Source organism: Pseudophryne corroboree, chromosome 10 (assembly GCF_028390025.1).
Source record: "Pseudophryne corroboree isolate aPseCor3 chromosome 10, aPseCor3.hap2, whole genome shotgun sequence".
NCBI classification, from domain to species: domain Eukaryota; kingdom Metazoa; phylum Chordata; class Amphibia; order Anura; family Myobatrachidae; genus Pseudophryne; species Pseudophryne corroboree.
Genome location: NC_086453.1, coordinates 59174274 through 59200875, shown reverse-complemented (window position 1 = coordinate 59200875; position 26602 = coordinate 59174274). Strand labels below are relative to the sequence as shown.

General features: G+C 45.6%; 1 protein-coding gene across 1 annotated transcript; it reads left to right on the top strand.

The window, feature by feature from the left end:
• On the top strand, nt 1-26397 carry SNRNP70 (small nuclear ribonucleoprotein U1 subunit 70). Its single transcript, XM_063942444.1, has 10 exons — nt 1-137; nt 4285-4440; nt 4535-4597; nt 17678-17732; nt 17867-17931; nt 18084-18146; nt 18368-18449; nt 24272-24373; nt 24568-24655; nt 25318-26397. The coding sequence occupies exons 2-10, from the start codon at nt 4294-4296 to the stop codon at nt 26051-26053; spliced, it is 1401 nt and encodes a 466-aa protein (XP_063798514.1). The 5' UTR covers nt 1-137; nt 4285-4293; the 3' UTR covers nt 26054-26397.
• Nucleotides 26398-26602: the final 205 nt, after the last annotated feature.

Sequence of the window (26602 nt, the reverse complement as noted above, 5' to 3'; positions counted from 1 at the left end):
CAGTGTCCGGCCGTTGTGTTGGCGGAGGGATCTGTGTACGCGCTGACTGAGGCCTGGTCACACGCCGCGCGGCCTCGCAGTACTGCCAGACGGGAGGAGAGCGGAGCTGCAGCGCTCGGTCAGCGGACACTGGCTCGGTAAGAGCGGGAGGAGGGCAGGGGGGTGGTCAGGGAAGGACTGGGGCGGCTCGCGTTGGTGACCCGGCGCCGCTCACGCACGTGGGCACACTCGGTCGGTGTGCGGCAGCTAGGCTGGGCGGGAGGGGACGCCGGGTTTCCCCCCCACCCCCGTCACGGTATAAGGGACACGATCTCCCGCCACGGGGTGCTTGGTGTGCGCTGCACAGAGAGGCTCCGCAGCCGCTGCGTCCTTTGTGCTGTACCGGGTGAGATGGCCTGAGGAGGGGGCGCTGGGACTTGTAGTTCACCAGCTCATGGAGCGGCTTGGCAATAGACAGGGCCCAGTAGCCCTTCACACTCGTCAGCAGCCCGCAGGCGTAATCAGGCGCGAGGACCGGTACCTACCCGGTGTGGCCTGCCTGTGCGCGCGCGGCGGGAACCAGGATCTCATTGTCTGCAGAGCCCGCCCGGTGCCATGTGTGAGCCGAGGCCCCTGTGCACCAGAGTGCAGCAGCCGGGGAACAGGATGGTCACTGTGAACAAGACCATGTGTGTGTGTGTGTATATGTATGTGTATATATATATATATATATATATATATATATATATATATTACATATACACACACACACTCTCACACACACACTGTCTATAGTGGGGATGGCCATGTACAGTATGTTGCGCACAATCCTTATTCACCCCCCCCCCCTTACACTGTTATTATGGTTATCAGTATCTCTGGCCGTGGTGGTGGACTGCTTAGGTCAATCGGTGCTACCCATCTGACCGTCCTGGTGAGCTCTGGCACAGATCAGGGTTTACGTGGAACAAAGACGTGGCAGCCTCCCGCTGCTTCTTCCCCAGCCATCTGAGGGACACTGGTTGTGTACAGCATGGGTCTTCAACCTGCGGCCCTCCAGCTGCTTAGGAACTACACATCCCAGCATGCTCTGCCACAGTTTTGCTGTTAAGGTATGCTGAAACTGGGGCAGGGCATGCTGAGATGTGTAGTTCCACAGCAGCTGGAAGGCCACAGGTTAAAGACCCATGGTGTACAGAGTCAGACTACTGTTTTAGGGTCATGCATTCACCTTGCCATACAAGAGTGATGTGTGGAACAATGGCGGTTATACTGAGATATCTGGTACCATATGGGAAAAGGTGACCTAGGCCTTCTGCAGCCACTGTCCTCGCTATTTATACAGCAAGGTTAATATACAGTGGGGGCTGCAAACAATTGTCTGAGTACTGTTTATTGTACTTTAGATATAGCATCTGGTTCAAAGCAAACAAGGGTGGGATTCAAAGGGCGGTATTCAATCCTTTTCACACCCGTTCTATTTCTGCTCTTGGGGGCTTGGTATCATTATTTCAGCTCGCTACCCCTGGATGGGTGTAGTATGGTATGCCGGCAGCCGGACTCCCGGCGCCGGGAGCCCGGCCGCCCGCATAACGACAGCGTGGCGAGCGCAAATAAGCCCCTTGGGCTGCGCTGGCCACGGTGGCGCACCACACTATTTATTTTCCCCTCCAGGGGGGTTGTGGACCCCCACGAGGGAGAATATCTGTCGGTATTCCGGCACTGGGATCCTGACAGTCTGCAACCTGAAGACCACCCCCCTGGAGTAGCAAGGCACCCAAAGCTTTACAGAGCTAAACCTGATTACTATGGGCACGATAACGGGGATCATTTTAGAAAGGAGATTGGGCGTGATATAGCATTTGAATACCACCCATAGAATGAGGGTGTACGTGCTTTTCTCGTGCATTCAGTGTTACAGGTAAAATAAATTGGAGAAACAAGCAGCTGCCAGGTACTTTGGGGACTTTACTGATTTGTTCAATAATGTATATGACATTAGAGTACATTTATAGGGTAACAATACAAACACATTGAATTACGAGCATATACGTAATGTCTGAGTTACCTGAGTAGTAAGGGGGAAGATAGAAGTGCTGGTGAGGTACAAAAGAAGGCTAAAATCAAAGTGAATGCACTGATTATGGGGTATCCAGTCGCCATACCAGCGATCATGATGTCAGAATCCCGACCGTAAGTATGCTGAGCCAGGTTAGGGTCAGGACGTGGGGGGTTAGGTTTAGGCTGGTTAGGGTTCGGCTGTGCAGTGGGTAAAGGTTAGGGTTAGGCTATGGGGGGGCTTACCTACAGTGTTTGTGCTAATTCAGAGGCAGATCTCTGGCCATTTCTAGATTGCATATGTGTAATACCCACTGGTAATAACTATGGGTTAAATGTTAGTACATGTTGAGTATCCCATATCCGAAATGCTTGGGACCAGAAGAATTTTGTAGATCGGATTTTTCCGTATTTTGGAATAATTGCATATTATGAGATATCGTGGCGATGGGACCTAAATCTAAGCATAGAATACATTTATGTTTCATATACACCTTATACACACAGCCTGAAGGCAATTTTAGCCAATATGTTTAATAACTTTCTGCATAAAAAAAATTGTGTACATTCACACAATTCATTTGTTTCATATACACCTTATACACAGCCTGAAGGTCTTATAATACAATATGTTTAATAACTTTGTCTATTAAACATAGTTTGTGTACATTGAGCCATCAGAAAACAAAGATTTCACTATCTCAGTCTCGCAAAAAAATCTGTATTTCGGAATATTTGGATATGGGATACTCAACCTGTAATACCCCTTTCACACCAAGCTTCTGACCTGGAATATTGCCAGGGTAACCCGTGTCTTGGCTTGGTGTGAAAGGGTCTGTCTGGGTTGCATTACTCGGGTATCCGACCCTGGTCGAATGTGGTATGAATGGTGCGACCCGGGTCACGCTAAAAAGACCAGAGTGTTGGCTCAACGGCGCTTGGTGATATCATAATCTTCAAAGGCCGGATGCAGTGACGCAGAGGTACGAGATGCCAACCGGTCCCAGATGGGGTTTTTTAAAGGGCCAATCACTTACAAGGCAAACCTTGCCTTGTAAGTAATAGCCCCTTTAAAAATAAATGTCAGAAATCGACCGGCAGCTCGCACCTCTGGTGATCTCGGGCGTGGGTTCACTACGGCTGGCCGGCGGTCGGGCTCCCGGCGACCAGCATACCGGCGCCGGGAGCCCGACCGCCGGCTTACCGTCAGTGAGGCGAGCGCAAATGAGCCCCTTGCGGGCTCGCTGCGCTCGCCACGCTAACGCGCTACGCGCGCCACACTATTTTATTCTCCCTCTATGGGGGTCGTGGACCCCCACGAGGGAAAATAAGTGTCGGTATGCCGGCTGTCGGGCTCCCGGCGTCGGTATACTGAGCGCCGGGAGCCCGACCGCCGGTATACAGAAGACCACCCCTCGGGCGTCATTACATTTTGCCCCAAGGGTTGGAAGTTCAGGCAGACTGCGCACGAGTGCAGCCTGAAAGGGTTTTTTCCTGCCGAGTCCCAGCTCCAGCACGTGGTGTGAATGGGGAGGTTTCAGCTGCTGTGACAACGCTTGAAATGGTGTTCAGTAACCCAGGATGGAACAGTATTTTGGTTTGAAAGGGGTATAAGTAAACTTGCAAATAGTTATGTGGGTTGAACATGTTGGTTTACATTATGTATTGCTTAAGGCGCATACACACTGGGTGATTTTGAGCTGAAAGCAGGTCACTTTTGGTGTGTTGAGCTGAGAGCAGCTCAAAGCTGCCCAGTGTGTATGGCCAAACATTGAGCGGTGAGCGCTGATGCGCGCTCCCGCTTCATCACTGTCATTCGCCGTTCATCTACTGGTATTACCAGTAGATGAACGGCGTGGTGAGCGGCTTGCCATAGCGTCCTGCTATGGAATGCCGCTCACCCCCGCTGACATCGCTGGGCAGGGGGGAAAAGCGCTCAGTGTGTATGGACCTTTGGAAGGGTAATTAAGAGACCATATTTAAATAAAAATCTGAGCGAGCAGTAAAGGGACTACTCTGAAACATGTATCCAATGACTGTAACCAAAATGACATTCTGCGTGAGTTGTTGGTAACTATAACTTATGTGCATTGGTGCTATTATAATCTCACAGGTGACATTGATTAAGAAGGAAAGTTGTGTGTGGAGAGGGTGCGTTGTACTTTATATTGTTGTGCACAGTGCATTTGTGTTGGTTCTGTTCTTACCATAGCAACTTCATACATGTGTGTATTTTTTTTACTACAGTTCTTCAAAATGACGCAGTTTTTGCCCCCCAACCTGTTGGCTCTGTTTGCGCCCAGAGATCCAGTTCCATACCTGCCACCTTTGGAGAAGCTACCTCATGAAAAACACCACAACCAGCCATACTGTGGTATTGCTCCTTACATTAGGGAGTTTGAGGTGAGAACATTCTTTCTTTACTGATAAAGTATCTCAATTTGAATTACTTGTTGTTTTCATTGCTGAATTGTATTTAATTTCTTCCTGTGTGCAGGACCCTCGTGATGCCCCGCCACCAACCAGAGCAGAGACCCGGGATGAACGGATGGAAAGGAAGGTAAGACCTGCTTGTTGAGATAACCGAAACCCACACAGGCTGAATGTAATGGAAACCAGAGTGTTATTTGCAGTGCGAAGTGTCATTACACATACTTTGAACGCTGTGTGCCAAATAGAATAGGCTACAGGATTTTGTAAACTGCTGAGATTTTCGCTAGTTAGCAGTCATATTTAAAGTGTTAATGTTTAGTGCATCGCTAATTTTGCTGGCTTCGTTAAGTGAGGCCATCTTTTCCGACAGTTATCATGCATTTATGGCGCTATTTAGGGTTTCCAAATTTCTTAAGATTACGTCACAGAGAAATAGTTGATAAATAATCGGGTGTTTGATACATATGTGGAAAGAATTCTTGCCCCAAGGATCTTTTAGAATGTTATCAGGTATTTTAGAAAGCAGTCAGCCCTGATTTAGTGCACATATAAAAATGGATTATAAGTCCTTGTGAAAGCACGGGGTCACTTAGGATTTCTTCGTCATACACTAGGGGTCACTGGAGTACTTTTGGAATATGGATGGGGCTTTAGCAGGGACAGGCACATTTAAATATTTAAATTAGTAACCCTCCTCATCCTCCATACTCTGAAGATGCCTCAGTGTTTTTTATTTTTGCGCCTTCACAGGGAAGGGCACATTTTGGAAGACTCCAGACTTTTTTCTTTTCTAAAACTTTTTTCTGTGTGCTGCTGAGTGCAGCAAAGGCTTGTCGGCGCTCATACAGAGGGGCCCCGCCATAGCGTTGGCTGATTTCAGCCTTGATTGCAAACAGAGCTGTACAGTGCTCATGAGAAGCCCAGTTGGAGCCTCCACAGCTGGGGAGTGCGTAGCTCCCGCTGCCACCGCTCCACTGGGGCTGTTTTGTTGATGTGGAGCTGCCCGCCGTGTGTGGGGAAGCTATGTTTATATGTTTGCTCCCCGGCGCCTAGTCGCGAACAGCTCACTCTACTGCTGCTGGGCGCTGTCACCGCTCCACAGCTCTCAGCCGTATTGCGCCCTCTCCTTGGATTTCGGTCACGGTGAGCTGGTTCCCCGGCTCTCAGACGCACTGCACCGTCCGCTCCACTGATTTCAGCAGCGGTCAGCTTCCCCTGCTACCGCTGGCCACCGCCCGCGCTCACAGATGCTAGCAAGGGGGAGACAGCTAGCCGGGGCTTACACACACAGCGCGCGGCTCACTGCAGAGAGCGGCGGGGGGAGTTTTTAATGGTGGTCCTTAAGATTCCCCTCATTATAAGGGGGAAACTTGGATATTAATAAGGGTTTATGTATTACGTATGTGTTTAACCTAATGTTTATATGTTCAAAAGCACATGGTGATGCCATTTTAAAATGACTACCTGTTTCCTGTTGTCAGTCCTACAATACGTGGCCACTGGTGGAGGCAAGGTTGTTAGTAGGAGTTTCAGTACAGAACTTAGTGTGTACCAAGGGCCTAATTCGGAGTTGATCGCAGCAGCAAATTAGTTAGCAGTTGGGCAAAACCGTGTGCACTGCAGGGGGGGGCAGATATAACACGTACAGAGAGAGATTAGATTTGGGTGGGGTGTATTCAAACTGAAATTTAAATTGCAGTGTAAAAATAAAGCATCCAGTATTTACCCTGCACAGAAACCGTATAACCCACCCAAATCCAACTCTCTCTGCACATGTTATATCTGCGCCCCCCCCCCCCCCCCCCCCCCCCTGCAGTGCAGCATGGTTTTGCCCAACTGCTAACAAATTTGCTGCTGCGATCAACTCTGAATTTGTGCACTCTGTTTTATATGCACTTCATTTAATTTTTTTTACTGAGTGCGAACTTGTGTTTCACTGTTGTACTGTCTGTGTGCATGATGAGTAAAGCTAATACAAAATGGAAGAAGCAGCATGTCTGCAATGTCTGTGATAGTGTGTTACGTGATGAATTTTCCACTTGCCCAGTGTCTTGTTAATTCGGGTCCAAATGGGGGATTTTGGGTGGTTATGGCAGGTGTGATGGCTGATTTAAGGTCAGAATTGTCCGCTGCACCGAAAGACTTGTGAGGCAGCTAGGTCTGACTCAAGGAGAATGCCATCTGAGCAGCCAGAATAGGCTCAGGATATTTCTAGAATTTTACAGGGTTTACAAAAGTCCATGAATAGTTCTATTCCTAAGAGTAGTCATCGTTTGTCTTATGCTTTACCGGCTTCCTCTGTGTTACATTCTGATGATTCAATGCCAGACCTTATATCTCAGGAAAAAGAAGAGGAAGGTGAATTGGACCAGGAGTCAGATAGTGAGGATACTGATAGCCCGGGCATTGATGATCTTATCAGGGCAGTATGCCAGGTGCTAGATTTCACTGAGACATGGAGCCTCAGTCAAAAGATGAGGTTTTATTTGCTAAGAGACAAAGGGTGACTGTATGTTTTCCTTATTCAGAGTCTCTTAACCACTTAACTGACTATTTTCCCCCCAAAAAAACCGCTCCGAAATTGTTGGGGGTTTTTCGAGTGAATTAGGTGAGGAACACGAATTTAACCTTATCCAACATGATTTTAGTTAATTTAAAAAATATATATATTTTTCTTTAAAAAAAAAATCACTTTTCCGGAACATCGGTCGGGAATATCGATAACATCGCGACCATTGCAATGATACATTTTACCCCTAAGACAGCTGCCAGGTACACAGGGGTGCGTTTGGGGGGGGGGGGGGGGGAGTTTAGATTACCCTTTCCCAGCGGCTGCCATTGTCTGCAGCCGTTGGGTTGGGGGTCCTGCCGTGCTGGCTGATCAGCAGTGATTTGGCTTCTATGGATGTCGGACAAGTTAGTTCTCAGCTTTCCGCTTCCCTAATAGCGGCCCGGCGGGTGCTTTAATTACGTCTTTGGCAGGCAGAGTCAAAACAAGGAATAGAGGCATTGCCTTACACTGGCCATATGTTATTGGCCCAGAGTTGGACAAATGGATTTCTCAGGCTACTGGGGGAAAGTCTGTTTTCCTACCGTTGCCCGCACCAGTGCCTAAAAGGAAATATGGACCAGTGTTCAAATCTTTTAGACCTCGGACCTTTCGAGGCCGTGCTCGAGGAACAACTGTTTAGAGTAGACGTGGTTTAAAACAAACCACTAACAGTCGTCAAGACTCAGACTGCTGACAAACCAGTGGCATGACTGGCTTTCAGCCCATCTTGGATCTTCAGTTGTGGGAGGCCGCCTTCAAACGTTTCACCTGGTGTGGTTTCAGACTTCCACAGATGGGTGGATCCGCAATCTAGCGTTCAAAGGTTACAAAATAGAGCTGAATTGTCTACCACCGATGTGGTTTTTGAAGACACGTGTGCCTCTGTCAGCAGACAAGAATGCAGTTCTGCAGACGGCTATCCAGTCTCTCGTAGATTCAGAAGTTTTAGTTCAGGTACCAGTACACCAACAAGGTCAAGGGTTTTGTTCCAATCTTTTTGTAGTACCAAAGCCGGACGGCTCAGTCAGACCGATATTGAACCTAAAAGGGTTCAATCTGTATGTCACTTACTACACATTCAAGGTGGAATGCCTGCGGTCAGTGATTGCAGGTTTGGAACCACAGGAATTCATGATTTTGCTGGATCTCAAGTATGCGTACTTACACATTCCAATTTGGTCACTGCATCAGGCGTACTTAAGGTTTGCAGTATAACAAAACCATTATCAATTTCAGGCACTACCGTCTGGCCTCTCATCAGCGCCTCGGGTATTCACAAAAGTGATGTCTGTGATGATTGCTCATCTCAGATGTCTGGGATTGATAAGAATTCCGTCCTTAGACGACCTTCTCATCAAGGCTTCGTGTTAACAAATTCTCCTTCAAAATGCCTTACTAATGTACTAGTTCAGCACGGTTGGATTGTCAATTTAAAAAAAATAAAGCCTGGTCCCTCTCAAAGAATTTAGTTTCTAGGACTGATTCTGGATACGGTGGATCAATGAATTTATCTGCCAGAAGAGAGCACAAAGTATTGGTCATCTGGTACAGTTAGTGCTCAAACCATGGACAGTCTCGGTGCATTTGTCTGTTGGGAAGATGGTGGTGTCTTTCAAAGCACTCCATTTCAGAAGATTTCACTTGCGTCCTTTTCAGCTAGATCTTCTCGCGCAGTGATCAGGTTTCATCTACAAATTCATCAAATTGTGTGGTTGTCTCCAAGGGCCAGAGTATCACTACTCTGGCTCCAGATAAAAAATAAATCTCACAGCGGGAACAAGTTTCGGAGTCTGGAATTGGAAAACTCTGACGATAGACACAAGTCTCAGAGGTTGGGGAGCAGTGGTCCTACATTGTCAGCTTCAGGGTCTATGGTCAGAGTGAGAAAGATTACTGTCAATGTTCTGGAACTCAGGGCAGTTTAAAGCACTCTGCAATAGGCAGTTCACATCCTCCAGTCTCAGACTGTTCAGGTTCAGTCAGACAACCCGACAGCAGGCGCATACATCAACAAACAAGGAGGGACTCAAAGTCATATGGCCATGCGAGAAGTTGCTTGAATCCTGAATTGGGCCGAGCACCACCAAGTGATATTGTCGGCAGTGTTCATTCCAGGAGTGAACTGGGAAGCAGGTTATCTCAGTCGTTAGGATTTGCATCCAGGAGAATGGGCTTTACATCCAGAAGTGTTCCAGATGTTAGTCCAGCGGTGGGGTTACCCACAGGTGGATCTAATGGCATCTCGCCAAAATCATCAGACACCAAGAGATCCAAAGGCAGTGGATGCTCTCACGATAGCGTGGCCGTACAGCTTTGTGTATCTATTTCCACCATTTCCGTTGCTTTCTCGGTTGCTAAAGCGGATCAAGAGAATCCATGACCGTCATACTAGTGGCGCCTCATTGGCCTCGGAGAGCGTGGTTCTCGGATCTCTGCGGTCTACTTGCAGACAGTCCATGGCCGCTTCCGGTACATCCAGACCACCTGCAACAGGGTCCGTTTCTTCACCCCAATTTAGCACAGCTGCGTTTGACAGGGTGGCTGTTGAAACTGCTCTCAAGACGAGAGGGCATTCCAGAGTCTGTTATACCAACCATGTTACGTTCTAGGAAGCCAATTACAGCAGCTCATTATCACAGGATTTGGCGAGCTTATATTGGTTGGTGTGAAGCTCGGAAGTTTCCAACATCTTTCACATTATCCTGTCTTTTGCTATTTTTACAGACGGGCTTAGATGGAGGACTACGTTTAGCTACACTAAAGGTGCAGGTCTCTGCTCTGTCAATTTTCTTTCAGCGCCGTTTAGCTCTTTTCCCAACAGTGCATATGTTCCTGCAAGGTGTCCTTAGATATCAACCTCCATTTATACCACCTACAGTACCATGGGACTTGAATCTAATTTTATACCCTTTGCAGTCCTCAACTTTTGAACCCTTACAACAAGTGGATGTTAAGTTTCTAACTTGGAAAACTGCTTTTCTCTGACGTCCTAAGTGGATGCTGGGGACTCCGTCAGGACCATGGGGATTAGCGGCTCCGCAGGAGACAGGGCACAAAAGTAAAAGCTTTAGGATCAGGTGGTGTGCACTGGCTCCTCCCCCTATGACCCTCCTCCAAGCCTCAGTTAGTTAGATTTTTGTGCCCGGCCGAGAAGGGTGCAATCTAGGTGGCTCTCCTAAAGAGCTGCTTAGAGTAAAAGTTTGTTAGGTTTTTTATTTTCAGTGAGTCCTGCTGGCAACAGGCTCACTGCTACGAGGGACTTAGGGGAGAGAAGTGAACTCACCTGCGTGCAGGATGGATTGGCTTCTTAGGCTACTGGACACCATTAGCTCCAGAGGGAGTCGGAACACAGGTCTCACCCTGGGGTTCGTCCCGGAGCCGCGCCGCCGACCCCCCTTGCAGATGCCGAAAAGTGAAGGTCCAGAAACGGCGGCAGAAGACTCTTCAGTCTTCATAAGGTAGCGCACAGCACTGCAGCTGTGCGCCATTGTTGTCAGCACACTTCATAGCAGCGGTCACTGAGGGTGCAGGGCGCTGGGGGGGGGGGGGGGCGCCCTGGGCAGCAATGATAGTACCTTATTCTGGCTAAAAATACATCACATATAGCCCCTGGGGGCTATATGGATGTATTTAACCCCTGCCAGGTCTCAGAAAAACGGGAGAAGAAGCCCGCCGAAAAGGGGGCGGGGCCTATTCTCCTCAGCACACAGCGCCATTTTCCCTCACAGAAATGCTGGTGGGAAGGCTCCCAGGCTCTCCCCTGCACTGCACTACAGAAACAGGGTTAAAACAGAGAGGAGGGGGCACTTATTTGGCGATATGTATATATATATTAAAATGCTATAAGGGAAAAACACTTATATAAAGGTTGTCCCTGTATAATTATAGCGTTTTTGGTGTGTGCTGGCAAACTCTCCCTCTGTCTCCCCAAAGGGCTAGTGGGGTCCTGTCCTCTATCAGAGCATTCCCTGTGTGTGTGCTGTGTCGGTACGTGTGTGTCGACATGTATGAGGACGATGTTGGTGAGGAGGCGGAGCAATTGCCTGAAATGGTGATGTCACTCTCTAGGGAGTCGACACCGGAATGGATGGCTTATTTAAGGAATTACGTGATAATGTCAACACGCTGCAAGGTCGGTTGACGACATGAGACGGCCGGCAAACAAATTAGTACCTGTCCAGGCGTCTCAAACACCGTCAGGGGCTGTAAAACGCTCATTTACCTCAGTCGGTCGACACAGACACGGACACTGACTCCAGTGTCGACGGTGAAGAAACAAACGCATTTTCCTTTAGGGCCACACGTTACATGTTAAGGGCAATGAAGGAGGTGTTACATATTTCTGATACTACAAATACCACAAGAAGGGTATTATGTGGGGTGTGAAAAAACTACCTGTAGTTTTTCCTGAATCAGATAAATTAAATGAAGTGTGTGATGATGCGTGGGTTTCCCCCGATAGAAAATTATTGGCGGTATACCCTTTCCCGCCAGAAGTTAGGGCGCGTTGGGAAACACCCTTTAGGGTGGATAAGGCGCTCACACGCTTATCAAAACAAGTGGCGGTACCGTCTCCAGATAGGGCCGCCCTCAAGGAGCCAGCTGAGAGGCTGGAAAATATCCTAAAAAGGTATATACACACATACTGGTGTTATACTGCGACCAGCGATCGCCTCAGCCTGGATGTGCAGCGCTGGGGTGGCTTGGTCGGATTCCCTGACTGAAAATATTGATACCCTTGACAGGGACAGTATTTTATTGACTATAGAGCATTTAAAGGATGCATTTCTATATATGCGAGATGCACAGAGGGATATTTGCACTCTGGCATCAAGAGTAAGTGCGATGTCCATATCTGCCAGAAGATGTTTATGGACACGACAGTGGTCAGGTGATGCAGATTCCAAACGGCACATGGAAGTATTGCCGTATAAAGGGGAGGAGTTATTTGGGGTCGGTCCATCGGACCTGGTGGCCTCGGCAACAGCTGGAAAATCCACCTTTTTTACCCCAAATCACATCTCAGCAGAAAAAGACACCGTCTTTTCAGCCTCAGTCCTTTCGTCCCCATAAGGGCAAGCGGGCAAAAGGCCAGTCATATCTGCCCAGGGATAGAGGAAAGGGAAGAAGACTGCAGCAGGCAGCCCATTCCCAGGAACAGAAGCCCTCCACAGCTTCTGCCAAGTCCTCAGCATGACGCTGGGGCCGTACAAGCGGACTCAAGTGCGGTGGGGGGGTCGTCTCAAGAGTTTCAGCGCGTAGTGGGCTCACTCGCAAGTGGACCCCTGGATCCTACAAGTAGTATCCCAGGGGTACAGACTGGAGATTCGAGACGTCTCCCCCTCGCAGGCTCCTGATGTCTGCTTTACCAACGTCTTCCTCCGACAGGGAGGCAGTATTGGAAACAATTCACAAGCTGTATTCCCAGCAGGTGATAATCAAAGTACCCTTCCTACAACAAGGAAAGGGGTATTATTCCACACTATATTGTGGTACTGAAGCCAGACGGCTCGGTGAGACCTATTCTAAATGGGAAATCTTTGAACACTTACATACAAAGGTTCAAATCAAGATGGAGTCACTCAGAGCAGTGATAGCGAACCAGGTAGAAGGGGACTATATGGTGTCCCTGGACATCAAGGATGCTTACCTCCATGTCCCAAATTGCCCTTCTCACCAAGGGTACCTCAGGTTCGTGGTACGGAACTGTCACTATCAGTTTCAGACGCTGCCGTTTGGATTGTCCACGGCACCCCGGGTCTTTACCAAAGTAATGGCCGAAATGATGATTCTTCTTCAAAGAAAAGGCGTCTTAATTATCCCTTACTTGGGCGATCTCCTGATAAGGGCAAGGTTCAGAGAACAGTTGGAAGTCGGAGTAGCACTATCTCAAGTAGTTCTACGACAGCACGGGTGGATTCTAAATATCCAAAATCGCAGCCGTTTCCGACGACACGTCTGCTGTTCCTAGGGATGGTTCTGGACACAGTCCAGAAAAAGGTGTTTCTCCCGGAGGAGAAAGCCAGGGAGTTATCCGAGCTAGTCAGGAACCTCCTAAAACCAGGAAAAGTGTCAGTGCATCATTGCACAAGAGTCCTGGGAAAAATGGTGGCTTATTACGAAGCGATTCCATTCGGCAGATTCCACGCAAGAACTTTTCAGTGGGATCTGCTGGACAAATGGTCCGGATCGCATTTTCAGATGCATCAGCGGATAACCCTATCTCCAAGGACAAGGGTGTCTCTCCTGTGGTGGTTACAGAGTGCTCATCTTCTAGAGGGCCGCAGATTCGGCATTCAGGATTGGATGCTGGTGACCACGGAGGCCAGCCTGAGAGGCTGGGGAGCAGTCACACAGGGAAAAAATTTCCAGGGAGTGTGATCAAGTCTGGAGATTTTTCTCCACATAAATATACTGGAGCTAAGGGCAATTTACAATGCTCTAAGCTTAGCAAGACCTCTGCTTCAAGGTCAGCCGGTATTGATCCAGTGGGACAACATCACGGCAGTCGCCCATGTAAACAGACAGGGCGGCACAAGAAGCAGGAGGGCAATGGCAGAAACTGCAAGTATTTTTCGCTGGGCGGAAAATCATGTGATAGCACTGTCAGCCGTGTTCATTCCGGGAGTGGACAACTGGGAAGCAGACTTCCTCAGCAGGCACAACCTCCACCCGGGAGAGTGGGGACTTCATCGGGAAGTCTTCCACATGATTGTGAACCGTTGGAAAAGACCAAAGGTGGACATGATGGCGTCCCGCCTGAACAAAAAACTGGACAAGTATTGCGCCAGGTCAAAAGACCCTCAGGCAATAGCTGTGGACGTTCTGGTAACACCGTGGGTGTACCAGTCGGTGTATGTCTTCCCTCCTCTGCTTCTCATACCCAAGGTATTGAAAATTATAAGACGTAGAGGAGTAAGAACTATACTCGTGGCTCCGGATTGGCCAAGAAGGACTTGGTACCCGGAACTTCAAGAGATGCTCACAGAGGACTCATGGCCTCTGCCGCTAAGAAGGGACTTGCTTCAGCAAGTACCATGTCTGTTCCAAGACTTACCGCGGCTGCGTTTGACGGCATGGCGGTTGAACGCCGGATCCTAAGGGAAAAAGGCATTCCGGAAGAGGTCATTCCTACCCTGGGCAAAGCCAGGAAGGAGGTGACCGCACAACATTATCACCACATGTGGCGAAAATATGTTGCGTGGTGTGAGGCCAGGAAGGCCCCATGAAGAAATTTCAACTCTGTCGTTTCCTGCATTTCCTGCAAACAGGAGTGTCTATGGGCCTCAAATTGGGGTCCATTAAGGTTCAAATTTCGGCCCTGTCAATTTTCTTCCAGAAAGAATTGGCTTCAGTTCCTGAAGTCCAGAAGTTTGTCAAGGGAGTACTGCATATACAACCCCCTTTTGTGCCTCCAGTGGCACTGTGGGATCTCAACGTAGTTCTGGGATTCCTAAAATCACATTGGTTTAAACCGCTCAAATCTGTGGATTTGAAATATCTCACAGGGAAAGTGACCATGCTGTTGGCCCTGGCCTCGGCCAGGCGAGTGTCAGAATTGGCGGCGTTTGTCTCAAAAAAGCCCATATCTGATTGTCCATTCGGACAGGGCAGAGCTGCGGACTCATCCCCAGTTTCTCCCTAAGGTGGTGTCAGTGTTTCACCCGAACCAGCTTATTGTGGTACCTGCGGCTACTAGGGACTTGGAGGACTCCAAGTTGCTAGATGTTGTCAGGGCCCTGAAAATATAGTTTCCAGGACGGCTGGAGTCAGGAAAACTGACTTGCTGTTATCCTGTATGCACCCAACAAACTGGGTGCTCTTGCTTCTAAGCAGACGATTGCTAGTTGGATGTGTAGTACAATTCAGCTTGCACATTCTGTGGCAGGCCTGCCACAGCCAAAATATGTAAATGCCCATTCCACAAGGAAGGTGGGCTCATCTTGGGCGGCTGCCCGAGGGGTCTCGGCTTTACAACTTTGCCGAGCTGATACTTGGTCAGGGGCACACCCTGACTGAGGAGGACCTGGAGTTCTCTCATTCGGTGCTGCAGAGTCATCCGCACTCTCCCGCCCGTTTGGGAGCTTTGGTATAATCCCCATGGTCCTGACGGAGTCCCCAGCATCCACTTAGGACGTCAGAGAAAATAAGAATTTACTTACCGATAATTCTATTTCTCGTAGTCCGTAGTGGATGCTGGGCGCCCATCCCAAGTGCGGATTGTCTGCAATACTTGTACATAGTTATTGTTACAAAAATCGGGTTATTATTGTTGTGAGCCATCTTTTCAGATGCTCCGCTGTTATCATGCTGTTAACTGGGTTCAGATCACAGGTTGTACAGTGTGATTGGTGTGGCTGGTATGAGTCTTACCCGGGATTCAAAATCCTTCCTTATTGTGTACGCTCGTCCGGGCACAGTATCCTAACTGAGGCTTGGAGGAGGGTCATAGGGGGAGGAGCCAGTGCACACCACCTGATCCTAAAGCTTTTACTTTTGTGCCCTGTCTCCTGCGGAGCCGCTAATCCCCATGGTCCTGACGGAGTCCCCAGCATCCACTACGGACTACGAGAAATAGAATTATCGGTAAGTAAATTCTTATTTTCTCCTAGCCTTAGTGTGGAACTTCGGACGAATCCCGCTGTTCTACCAAAGGTGGTAGTCTCTCTTCACCTAAATCATCCATTCGTAGTTCCTGTTTTCTCAGAAAGTTAAGGAACTCCAGCTACTTTGAATGTGGTTTGTGCGCTTCGCGTTTATGTAGCCCGAACATCAAAAGTATGTAAAACAGATACATTGTTTGTTCTCTCATGCAGTCGAGGTAGGTTGGCCAGCTTCCAAACAGACCTTGGTTAGATGAATTAAGCTGACCATTTGTCAGGCTTACTTTCATGCTAGTTTACAACCACCTGCATCTATTTCAGCACATTAGCCACGCGTTCTGTGGGAACGTCATGGGCAGCAAGTCGTGGGGCTTCCACGACACAACTTGGCCGTGCAGCTACATGGTCATCAGTGCACACGTTTGTGCGCTTTTAAAAGTTTGATACTTTTGCGCCATCAGCATCTAGCTTTGGCTGTCTAGTGTTACAGGTGCAAACCATTTCTCCCGCCCAAGGGGGAAACTTTGGTACGTCTTAAGAGTACTCCAGTGACCCCTAGTGGATGAAGAAGAAAAGTGGATTTTGGTACCAGGTAAATCCTTTTCTTTAAATCCATAGGGGTCATTGGACGCCCACCCAGAGCAGTTTCACCTGTCTTGTGGTAAGTTCAGTATAGCTTATGGTAACATATTATCACCGGCTTGTTTCAATGTTGCGGTGATTATCTGTTGTGTTAACTTTCTAGTTGTCTGTTATGTTAAAATGTTATATGTAATTCATCCTCTTTTGTTCCTGTTTGGCTCGGTAAAAAGCACTGAGGCATCTTGGGAGTATGGAGTGGGAGGAGGGTTACTAATTTAAATATTTTAATTTACCTGTCCCTGCTAACGCCCCGTCCATATTCCAAGAGTACACCAGTGCTCCCTATGGATTCAAAGAAAAGGATTTAACTGGTAAGTACCAAAATCCACTTTTTGTATACGGGTCCAACCTGGGTGCGACCCCTTTCAGAATGGTGGCTGTACCGGCTTATTACATGGTCGGTGACATTATTGCACACTGGACCAGTGCTGGTGTTTGGACATGAGATAATCTAATCTAGCGCCGGCTCTCCTTATTCTGTGTATGGGTGCTGGTTCGCATCGACCGGCTTGCCCATTTACACTGCACTGTGACGCAGGTCCTTCCCGAAACCAACCCTGCAAGCTAGCCAGGTTGAATTCCCTGGTCACTGGACCCCCTTTTCACTGAGCTGGTACATTGCAGTTACCGATAGTCACTTCATATTAACTGATAACAAACCACGCAGTTTAGTCAAAAGGTTTTCCAGTCAAATGCGCATTCATTGTAGCTCAGAGGATGGTGGAGCATGCGAATACCAGTCATCTTCTAGCTGGCCTGGTTTGCAGAAAGGGAAGCACAAAAATCCAGTGCATCTGTTGTGTGAAATCTTTTCATGGCTTCTTTTGTTGATCAGTAAAGTAAAATCATAGATTCGCTCACATTGACCACCATGTTTAGATGCGCCACAGTTAGGATGCATTGTAGAGCTTATATGGTTACTCCTGGTTTCACATTGGCTGACGGTCAATAGGTTCCTTGCTAAATACATGGGCTTAACCTCTCCTAACAATCACTGTCTGGTTGGAAATGGAAGTAGCAGTGCTATCCTCCTAATTTCTTTATGGTTATATGACAAATTTATCTTGGTGTTATTGTAACTGGATCTGTTTATATTTTTCCTTAACCAATCGGCATACAGTAGACCAGGCCTGGCCAACCTGTGGCTCTCCAGATGTTGTGAAACTATACATCCCAGCATGCCTTGCCACAGTTTTAGCATTCCCTAATAGCAAAACTGGCAAAGCATGATGGGACTTGTAGTTTTACAACAGCTGGAGAGCCACAGGTTGGCCAGGCCTGCAGTAGACTAAGAAAGCACAGGCCTGCCTGAGGAGTTTGTACTCATGTTTGAGCTTTTACAGTTTTGTTCAGTGTGTGTCTGAGGTGTGTTTGCAGGGTCAGTAATTTTATTTTAATTACATTTTTGCAGAGACGAGAGAAGATCGAGAGAAGACAGCAAGATGTGGAAAATGAACTGAAAATCTGTAAGTCCCTTGTTTAACGTGGACTCACCTGTGTGAGGCTCATTATGCCTGTGCTGTTTGCCTAACGTGTGAAATACCTGTATAATCTGCAATGCAGGCTGTGACCGGACATCTAATTTTTCTTTTCCAATTAGGGGATCCGCACAATGATCAAAATGCCCAAGGAGATGCCTTCAAGACACTATTTGTTGCCAGAGTGGTAGGTTTCCTGCATTTACTTACTGAGCCTATATTATATGATTGCAGTAGAAACGTTTGTTTGTTTGTTTGTTTGTTTTTTTGTAGAATCCAAAGTTTAATTTGCTATTTGAATCATCCAATTTAATATTTTTCCCAAATTGCGTATTTCAGAACTACGACACAACGGAATCAAAGCTGAGAAGAGAATTTGAAGTGTATGGGCCTATTAAACGGGTATGTATTGGCCTGCTTACGGGCGGCTTCTCTAGAAATTTGATTGGTCTGCCCACTTCCCGTGCTGCAAAGTTATAATTCAGTTCTGCGGTTTTTGCACACAAGTGGATGTAATAAGTGAAGTCTTCTTACAATTTAGACTATTTCTGCAGCTCCTTTTATAATTACATCTGTTAGGAGTAGTTGAGAATTTTAAATATGTATTTTTTTCAAACCTTCAGATCCACATGGTATATAGCAAGCGCTCTTCAAAACCTCGTGGATATGCCTTCATAGAGTATGAGCATGAACGTGACATGCACTGTAAGTTTCTTTTTATTTACCTTCATTTCATTTGTAGCATTTGTATTTATTAAACGTTAATACACTGTAAATGAGTGTAATGCCCTTTAACTTAAAGGGCTGTTTCCAGAAGGTAAGTTATCAGTTGTTGATGTGGGTACCCGAATTCCATTAATCCCATTGCCACACTCAACACATAGGGGGAGCAAACGGTTTATTGCTGTAGGAGGTAGTAGGTGCCAACTATAGGTTCTCCGCTATCCAGCAAAGCATGCTGGGGCTTGCGGTTCACAACATCTGTAGGGCTATAGGTTGCCCGAGCCTTTGTAAAAAGATCACATTAATGGGTTAGTTTGTCAGTAATAGATTTTTATTTTCCGGTTTAATTCCGTTTATTGGGTTATTAAATTGCGTTCTGTAGATGACGGGCTCTTGTGCTCTGATATGAAAGTGATTACCTCCATCATTCGCCAGCTGCGGTGCAACAGTTTCTATAGGAATTCTGTATTCTAGCCGTTGCACATTGTAGACTAGTTTGTGCACTGTAGTGATGCGCTTTTCCATTACAAGCGCTGGTGTCTGAAGGGCACACCACACGCTCCCTGCCACAGCTCCCAGATTGGGACCACAATAGATGTAGTTATTGTTGGTAAATAATCTGGGATTACTGTAATGCGGGTCCTACTATATGTGGGCAGATGTTGATGGGCAACAATGTTTTAGTTATGCCATGAGTTAAATGTAACATTCTGAAGCTGTAACCCCCGCAGAGTAACGTGCTTTATGCATCCAGTTACACATGGCATTAATCTTACATACTGAGGGCCACTTTCCATGTTTGGTTCCCATAATGCAGCAGTCCCGCTTGTGCTCAGTACACTAGATGTATGCCCTTTCTCAGTAGATAACTGTTGCCCATCTTAGTACTGTAAAATGTTTTCTACAAAAAAAAAACTATCTGTACAAAGTGCAATGTGAGGGGGGTGTATTAATTTTGTGTTCTTATTGCCACTGCAGCCACCTTTGTGATGGCAATTGCCACTGCTGGCTTGCAGCTGACGCTAATGCTCCCCTTTACAACATCTCATTGTATGGTTGGTATAAGGGTTTGTATGATGGGTAAGACTTTGCAGCACTTACACACAAGACACAGGGAGGCAGACTAAGCAGCAGCCCAGCCATTAGTTATACTGGACAGTCTGAGACATACATTACACAGGCATCAGCCTGCCTAGTGAGGCAAGCAGAAGGGGTACGATATTTCCTCACATTCTGTGTAATAAGCTAAGAAAATGTTACTTCTGACTTGATCTCTACCTACATCCCCTAATTTACCACATGACAACACTTGGGTAATTAATCAGGGAGACGTGAAGCTTAGGGGAATTGTATTCCATTGTGTAAGTGTAGTATTTCCAATGAACACATACTCGGCCTGTAATTAGTGTGTGTGGCTGAGAGACAGTGTAGGTAAGCTTTAGCTAGCTTCCTCCATGGCTGGACTTCTCCTCTAGCAGCAGTTAACCGCTTGGACACATACTAGAAAGGGGGGCATGGGGGGTTTGTACGTAAATCTGCATTCACAACATGTACGGCTTCAGACATTATAACAACTTACTGGTGGGGCAGTCAACATTTCTTAGGCCTTACACTATTTGTAAAGAAACCACAGATTATGATCTGAAATGGACTTCATTACATTCAGACGTATTGATATTCATATTTCGGTTAATAGAAACTGGAGAAGGCCCATCTGGTCTTTTTAACACGTGTTCAAAATATTTTCTTTCCAAGTCTCATTTTTATTTAGTGATGAGCGGATTCGGTTTTACTCAGTTTACTCGGTTCTCAAAACGGCATCTTATTGGCTATCCAAAACACGTGACATCCGTGAGCCAATAAGATGCCGTTTTGAGAACAGAGTAAAACCGAATCCGCTCATCACTATTTTTATTACACACAAGTTAGTTTTGTTTTTTTACTAAACAATGCCGTACAACACTTTTTCTATTTTTTTTTTTTGTTTGTTTTTTTTGTTTCCTTGAGACTTTTTCTAATTTCCTTAAGAATCCAGTAAATTTGGCCACAATTCTTCCACTTAATTTTTTGGGTCAATCTCCTGACCTGCATAAACTGGACATTTTTGTCCCTCAATCCTTATCAAAAATAAACCTCCATCTGCTTGGAAAGGTAAGGTTTTTAAGTAAAACGATTTCTTTGCTGTGTAACTTTTTATAAGTTACATTTTATGCCAAAAGGCTTGCTTAAAGGGGGAGCCGACCTCCAGGGAATTTGATCTGCCAAGCAGATTTGCTAGCTGTTAAGGGGGCCTACACACTGGGCGATATCTTGAAAGACCCTATGAACGATATCGTTCATATCTTTCAGTGTGGATGCATCAGGGGTGAGCGATGTGCGTGCCTGCAATTGTTCATCATTGATACATGCCAGTCAATTTGGAGGCTATATATCTCATATTGTCCTAATTGACCATCGATATAGTCTAGTGTGTAGGTAATATCGACCTTTGAATTCATCGCCCAGTGTGTAGGCCCCTTTAGTGCATCTTGTTATACCCAAACATTAGTTCAGTTCTGAACATTGACTATAATTCTTTTTGCACACATCTGTTTGCTGCATCTTAGGCTTTGTCCAACACTGGGTGCCCTATTAGCAGCAGTACTTGACCGCTGTGTACTATCCTATTAACCCCGATGCCTGCATCCTTTTCCCCCCAATGCTGCCATTTATCTGGGATTATGTGGCACCCGAAGCACAATCTGCGATAAGGAGCCGCGATATCACATGGGATCGGGGACTTGTACCCAATCCCATGTGTGTTTTTATGCGATCACAGGTCCAAAACAGCCTCTAATTGGATACAGCAATAATGACCATCAGTTGCGATATCTGGCCTGTTGATTGGTTTAAATCTCATTGGGGCTAATAGGATACCGCCTTTAGTGAGTACATAGCCAAGGTGCATCAAAACGAAGTCTGCCTGGCAGATTGAGTTGTCAGAAGGGCGAGTTTCCCTTTAGGTTTCTATATGGGCTGCTTTGCAGAAGTAGTGGTGGGGTTTGTTTAGATATATTTTTTTAATTGGTGAGAGAGGATGAAGTTTACATGTGATACGCTTCTGCAGTCACAATTTCATGGGCCAAACGGTGCTTCCATTATGTTGGCACTATCACAAATAAGCCACTGATCCTGTAGGTTTATCTTTAATTTAGTGACCTCATTCCACCGGCTTTTTGTGTCCTACTTAGGACATGATAGAAGCCTCTGCTGTTTAAATGGGTTTCCAAACAGCATGCTTGCAAAAGGCAAATAATTTTTTAAGTTTATGGAACCATAAATGTCTGCAAATGTTAGTCTAGTTAAGCGCTTATTTTTGGGTGGGGTTTTTTCTGGGGGTTATTTAGAAACATGGAATCTTAGTTTAGGGAAACGTAGAAGCAGGATTACCTGACTCGTGACTGCTCATTAGAAGCACTCACAGTATGTAAAACCTACTAGCTTGTTCAAGGTGAGATGGTAGGGCCCAGGTAAGCCACAGCAAGTGGAGACATCCTCTCGCCTTCTCATTGGCGCATGATGCTTCAATCAAATAGAGGCAATTAAAGAATCGCCAGCCAACCAGCAATGGTAAATCTTCGCTTTTTTAAGGATGAAGCTGAAGACGGGTAGGTGTGGGAAAGTAGGTTTGTGTAAGTGAAACGGCCATGTTGCAGTTGTTTCTGATTTGTTGAAGGTACGACCACCTGATCGGGTTTCTGGTACGCAAAATTCATGATCCTTGTCCCTAGTCTTGGCCTTTATCCCATCTGTGTCTTTGGATATTCTACTTCAAGTGCACACTTGCTGTTTCTCTCCCCTTTCCACCTTTTATTCCCCTGACCCCTTTCTTCCAAACTGCCGGCATGAGAAGCCATCTCGTTAGTGTCTTTTTGATCCATTGGTCAGTTCATGGTTTAAGGTTATTTATTCCCTTAGTGGACATCTGGCATATTAAGGTAAGGTCCGAGCTGTCCTGGTTTGTGTCTCAGGAGCTCCTGTTTAGTCCTTCTTCAGGACAAGTGTGTGTTTGAAAACTTATCATTTAACAAGATGACTGCAGTTCCTGGGTTACAAACTAGGCCAGTTCCTTGCAGACTGAGCAACCCTCATCATTGGCTAGACACCTGTCAATGCCCCTTTAATGCAGTTGTCTGTCTCTTCTTCTTAACTGTCTTGTTCATAAAGCTTACTAACCTCCAAAGTGTCAATTACCTGCCATTGCAAATGTTAGTTTGGCATCTTTCTAAGCTTGCATAGTAAAGAGTTGAAAAAATGAACAAGTTTAGAATCTTGATCATACAATGTAGAATTATTGATCTAAAAACTCTAAAGTGGTACGCAGGGAAGGGATTTCTTCAGCAGTGACGTGCTCCCTATCTGCCGAGCAGGTAAGCTTGGTGGAAAACCAGTAAGATGTTTCTCTATCTCGACTTCTGACTTTACGAGAACATTGTAGGGTAGTAAATCTACATGCATTTTTTTGTAATTTCAAGCATAGAGTTGGCCTTTTTGTGTGGAATTATTTATTTAAATATAATTTATTTGTGGTCAGTTTGGAATCGACAGCAGTTTCCATTTCCTGCCGTGTATAATTCTTACAACAGAAACTGCTCGCTGTACTATTTGGCCTGAGTAATACAAAGGAAAGACTTTATACTGTGAGAGGGCAGATAATGCCAGTTAAGCAGAGAAGTGATGCAAGGCCATAAAGACTCAAAAGGAGCCTGTGCGACTTTTAGCCACAATCAGCAGTCATTGGTATTCTGCAGCCGTCAACTGTTATCCGTGCGCAGTAAATTAAATGCTTGCAATGGATTAAACTAGAGCAGCTGAGACAGGTAAGCGTTTCTCAGCTGTAAGAAATGTCCTACTTTCCAAAAAAAGCAAAATAAAAAGGACCCTCCAAGATTCAAACATCCTTTCCCAAGATATCGTCATGAAATTCGTTGAATTTGAGGCGGTAATTTGAAAGTTTTTGTAAGTAGTTTCATCAGGTAACTTTTTTTTATTATTTTAGTGGTTCTGTTTAGTGCTTCTTGCTGTATTTAACTGTAGCTTTTGACTACCCGTGTTTTGTACTTTCAAAGGGGTCTGTATACACTTTGAACACACCTCTAGCTGGCATACAATTCAACATCAGGGGATTTTCCTTTTTGTTTTATTTTTATTTTATTATTTTTTTGTTTCCATATGCTAGATAGCCAGTGAGCAGAAAGAAGTGACGTCTGTTTAATTGTGATTTAGCTTAGTTTATGTAGTTGGAGTGCATACTGCACCTAGAAATCACATTGTGGTTAGTGCACACAGATTTGGAAAAATCCTGAAATGATTTTCTATAACATGCATTTTTCTCCCTTTCAGCTGGGTACAAACAAGTGGGAAACATTTGGCTATGGGAGAATGATTTGGGGGTGAGGGTGTTAAGTCTCTTTAAATGCTCTTTTCTGGTCAATGGAGATATTATTTTAACCCCATTTGACCAGAAAAATGTATTACTAAATAGATGCATCCGCCTGCTTCACCGCAGATTTGTGACTTCTAGTTAGGTCATTTTATACCACCACACGATCTAATCAAAGGTGCTGCGGTTTTATTCCTTTGATCAACATGGAGAATTTAATTGCTTGAATGATCTACTTTTTAGTATGCAGTTAATTTTTTCTCTGTATCTTTTTTTTTTTTTTTACCTCCTTTTTTAAAGAATATAATGGGAGGGGGGAGATACGCAGGGCACCTTAGCTAACGGCTGCTTCTTTTGCCCTTCTGGGGATGGTGTGTTACAGCGGCGTACAAGCACGCAGACGGGAAGAAAATTGATGGAAGGCGTGTGTTGGTTGATGTTGAAAGAGGACGTACTGTGAAAGGCTGGCGCCCACGCAGGCTTGGTAAGAATATTGTTGTCAGTCACTACCTGGTCCAGTGAAGGAACCGCAGTTTAACAGATGACGTCAGTTGTGTTCTAAAATATATAGCAAGTTTAATCCTGTTTTGATGTCTTGCGCAATGCAACAATGCTTTTAACCGTCTCTGATTTCATTAACACTGATCTGTTTCATTGACGTATGGTTATTTATCTTAGGCGGTGGTCTTGGAGGCACAAGACGTGGTGGAGCAGATGTTAATATACGGCACTCTGGTAGAGATGATACATCTAGATATGATGAAAGGTGAGTTATTAGTTTATATGCCACCATGTAGTGTGTGTTTAATATACAAAATGGTTTCTAAGATGCAAGATAAAAGGGTCATCATTAGTCCTTACACAGTGTACAACCACTACTGTTATTATAATCTGTCTTTAGAATATAGTGTAAAGGTGTAGGCATTTTCTATATAACTTACATATGACTTAAAGTGTGTATGAAGACATACACAGGGAAACTTTTTCTGCATTTAATTCTGTGGTCTACAAGTGGCAAACAACTTTAAGCACCATCATTACTTCTGGTTTTATGGTTGCTAAAATTTCTTTCATTGACCATTCTCCTTTTGTGCTTTAGCTTCTTATCCAAGCTTTCTAGGTCAGCCAAAAGAATTGTCCATATATAGAGCCTGAAAACAGCCAATGTATAACAATTATTTGCCCCCAACATACTGAAAAGATGGGCACTTTCTAAAGTAAAACATTTTTAAAACTGTTTTACTTTAGAAAGTGCCCATCTATTGCAGGCCCCCTCTTTGTACGACGATGCCAACCAAAAACTTACATTTCTTTATACCAGAGTTACGATTCTAAGCAAGATATTTTAGAAAGTATTATGTATATCTCTGACTTTATGCACTGTTTTAAGAAGAATTGCTCACTATTTATTGTGTTTGCATTAATTAGGGATCGTGAAAGGGAAAGAGATCGCCGTGGGGAAAGGAGCCATGAGCGGGATAAGGAGCAGCGAGAGAGGCGTAGGACTCGTTCCAGGGAGCGCCGGAGGAGGACACGAAGCCGTGAAAAGGATGAAAGGAAACGTAGTAGAGAAAAGAGTAGGGACAAAGATAAGGATAAGGATAAAGAGAAGGATAAAGACAAGGACAGAGAACGCAAGCGCAGGAGTCGTAGTAGAGATCGCAAGCGTGATAGAGACCGCGATAGGGAAAAGAAAGACGATCGTGTTGAGGGGGAAATTCCAGATTCCGTAGAAGTAACTAACGAGGACTTGCCAGCAGATGATGTAGCAATCGATGGCATTGAGTTGAAGACTGAGCCAGAAGAAAAAAGTAGAGAACGTGATAGAGACAGGGACAGAGAAAAGGACAGGGATAAAGAGAGAGACCGCGATCGGGACAGGAGACGTAGCCATAGAGATAGGGATAGAGATAAGGACCGGGAAAGAGGAGATAGAGATAGGAGACGTGATAGAGACAGAGATAGGGATCGAGAACACAAGCGGGATAGAGATCGAGGTGACCGCAGTGAGAAGAGAGAGGAGAGGGTCCCAGATAATGGTATGATTCCAGAACCAGTTGAAGAGACTAGCCAAGATATGTACTTAGACCAAGAATCGATGCAGTCTGGAGACGGATATTTATCCACAGAGAATGGCTATATCATGGAGCCTCCCATGGAGTGATCTTATTTATTCTCGTGTAAACTCCATCCTCAAAGGAACTTTTTTTCCGTAGCCAGATTTCTGTGCATTCAAGAGCCACAGCCACGATTTCACTTGTGCATACAACTTGGATCCCCCATCTCCCCCAAACATGATTTAAATGTGGAGTTACTAATGCTATTCAACATTAATTTCACACAACTGCAGTGGGGATTGTTTTTATTATTTTTTTTTTTTTTTTGTAGGTGGGTATGTTTTACAGGTTTATGTAACCGTCATCCCTGAACTTGTGTAAAGTGGCATACATTACATTTGTTTTTTTTGTTTTTTACATCCTTTCAAAAAATAAAATAATTTTAATGTTGCATTGAGTGATTTTTCAGTTATGTTGGTTTCTGGTGGAGGTGAGGCTGCATAAACAGGGTGGAATTGACCTCATTGAAAAAGATAAGTTATTGTTTAAAATTGGCCATTTGTTACCTCATTTTGTCATATCTAATAATTTAAGTTGCAACAGACATAGGTCTTAGGGATTAGGTTTTCAACCTATTGCGCTAGATGTCCACAAAT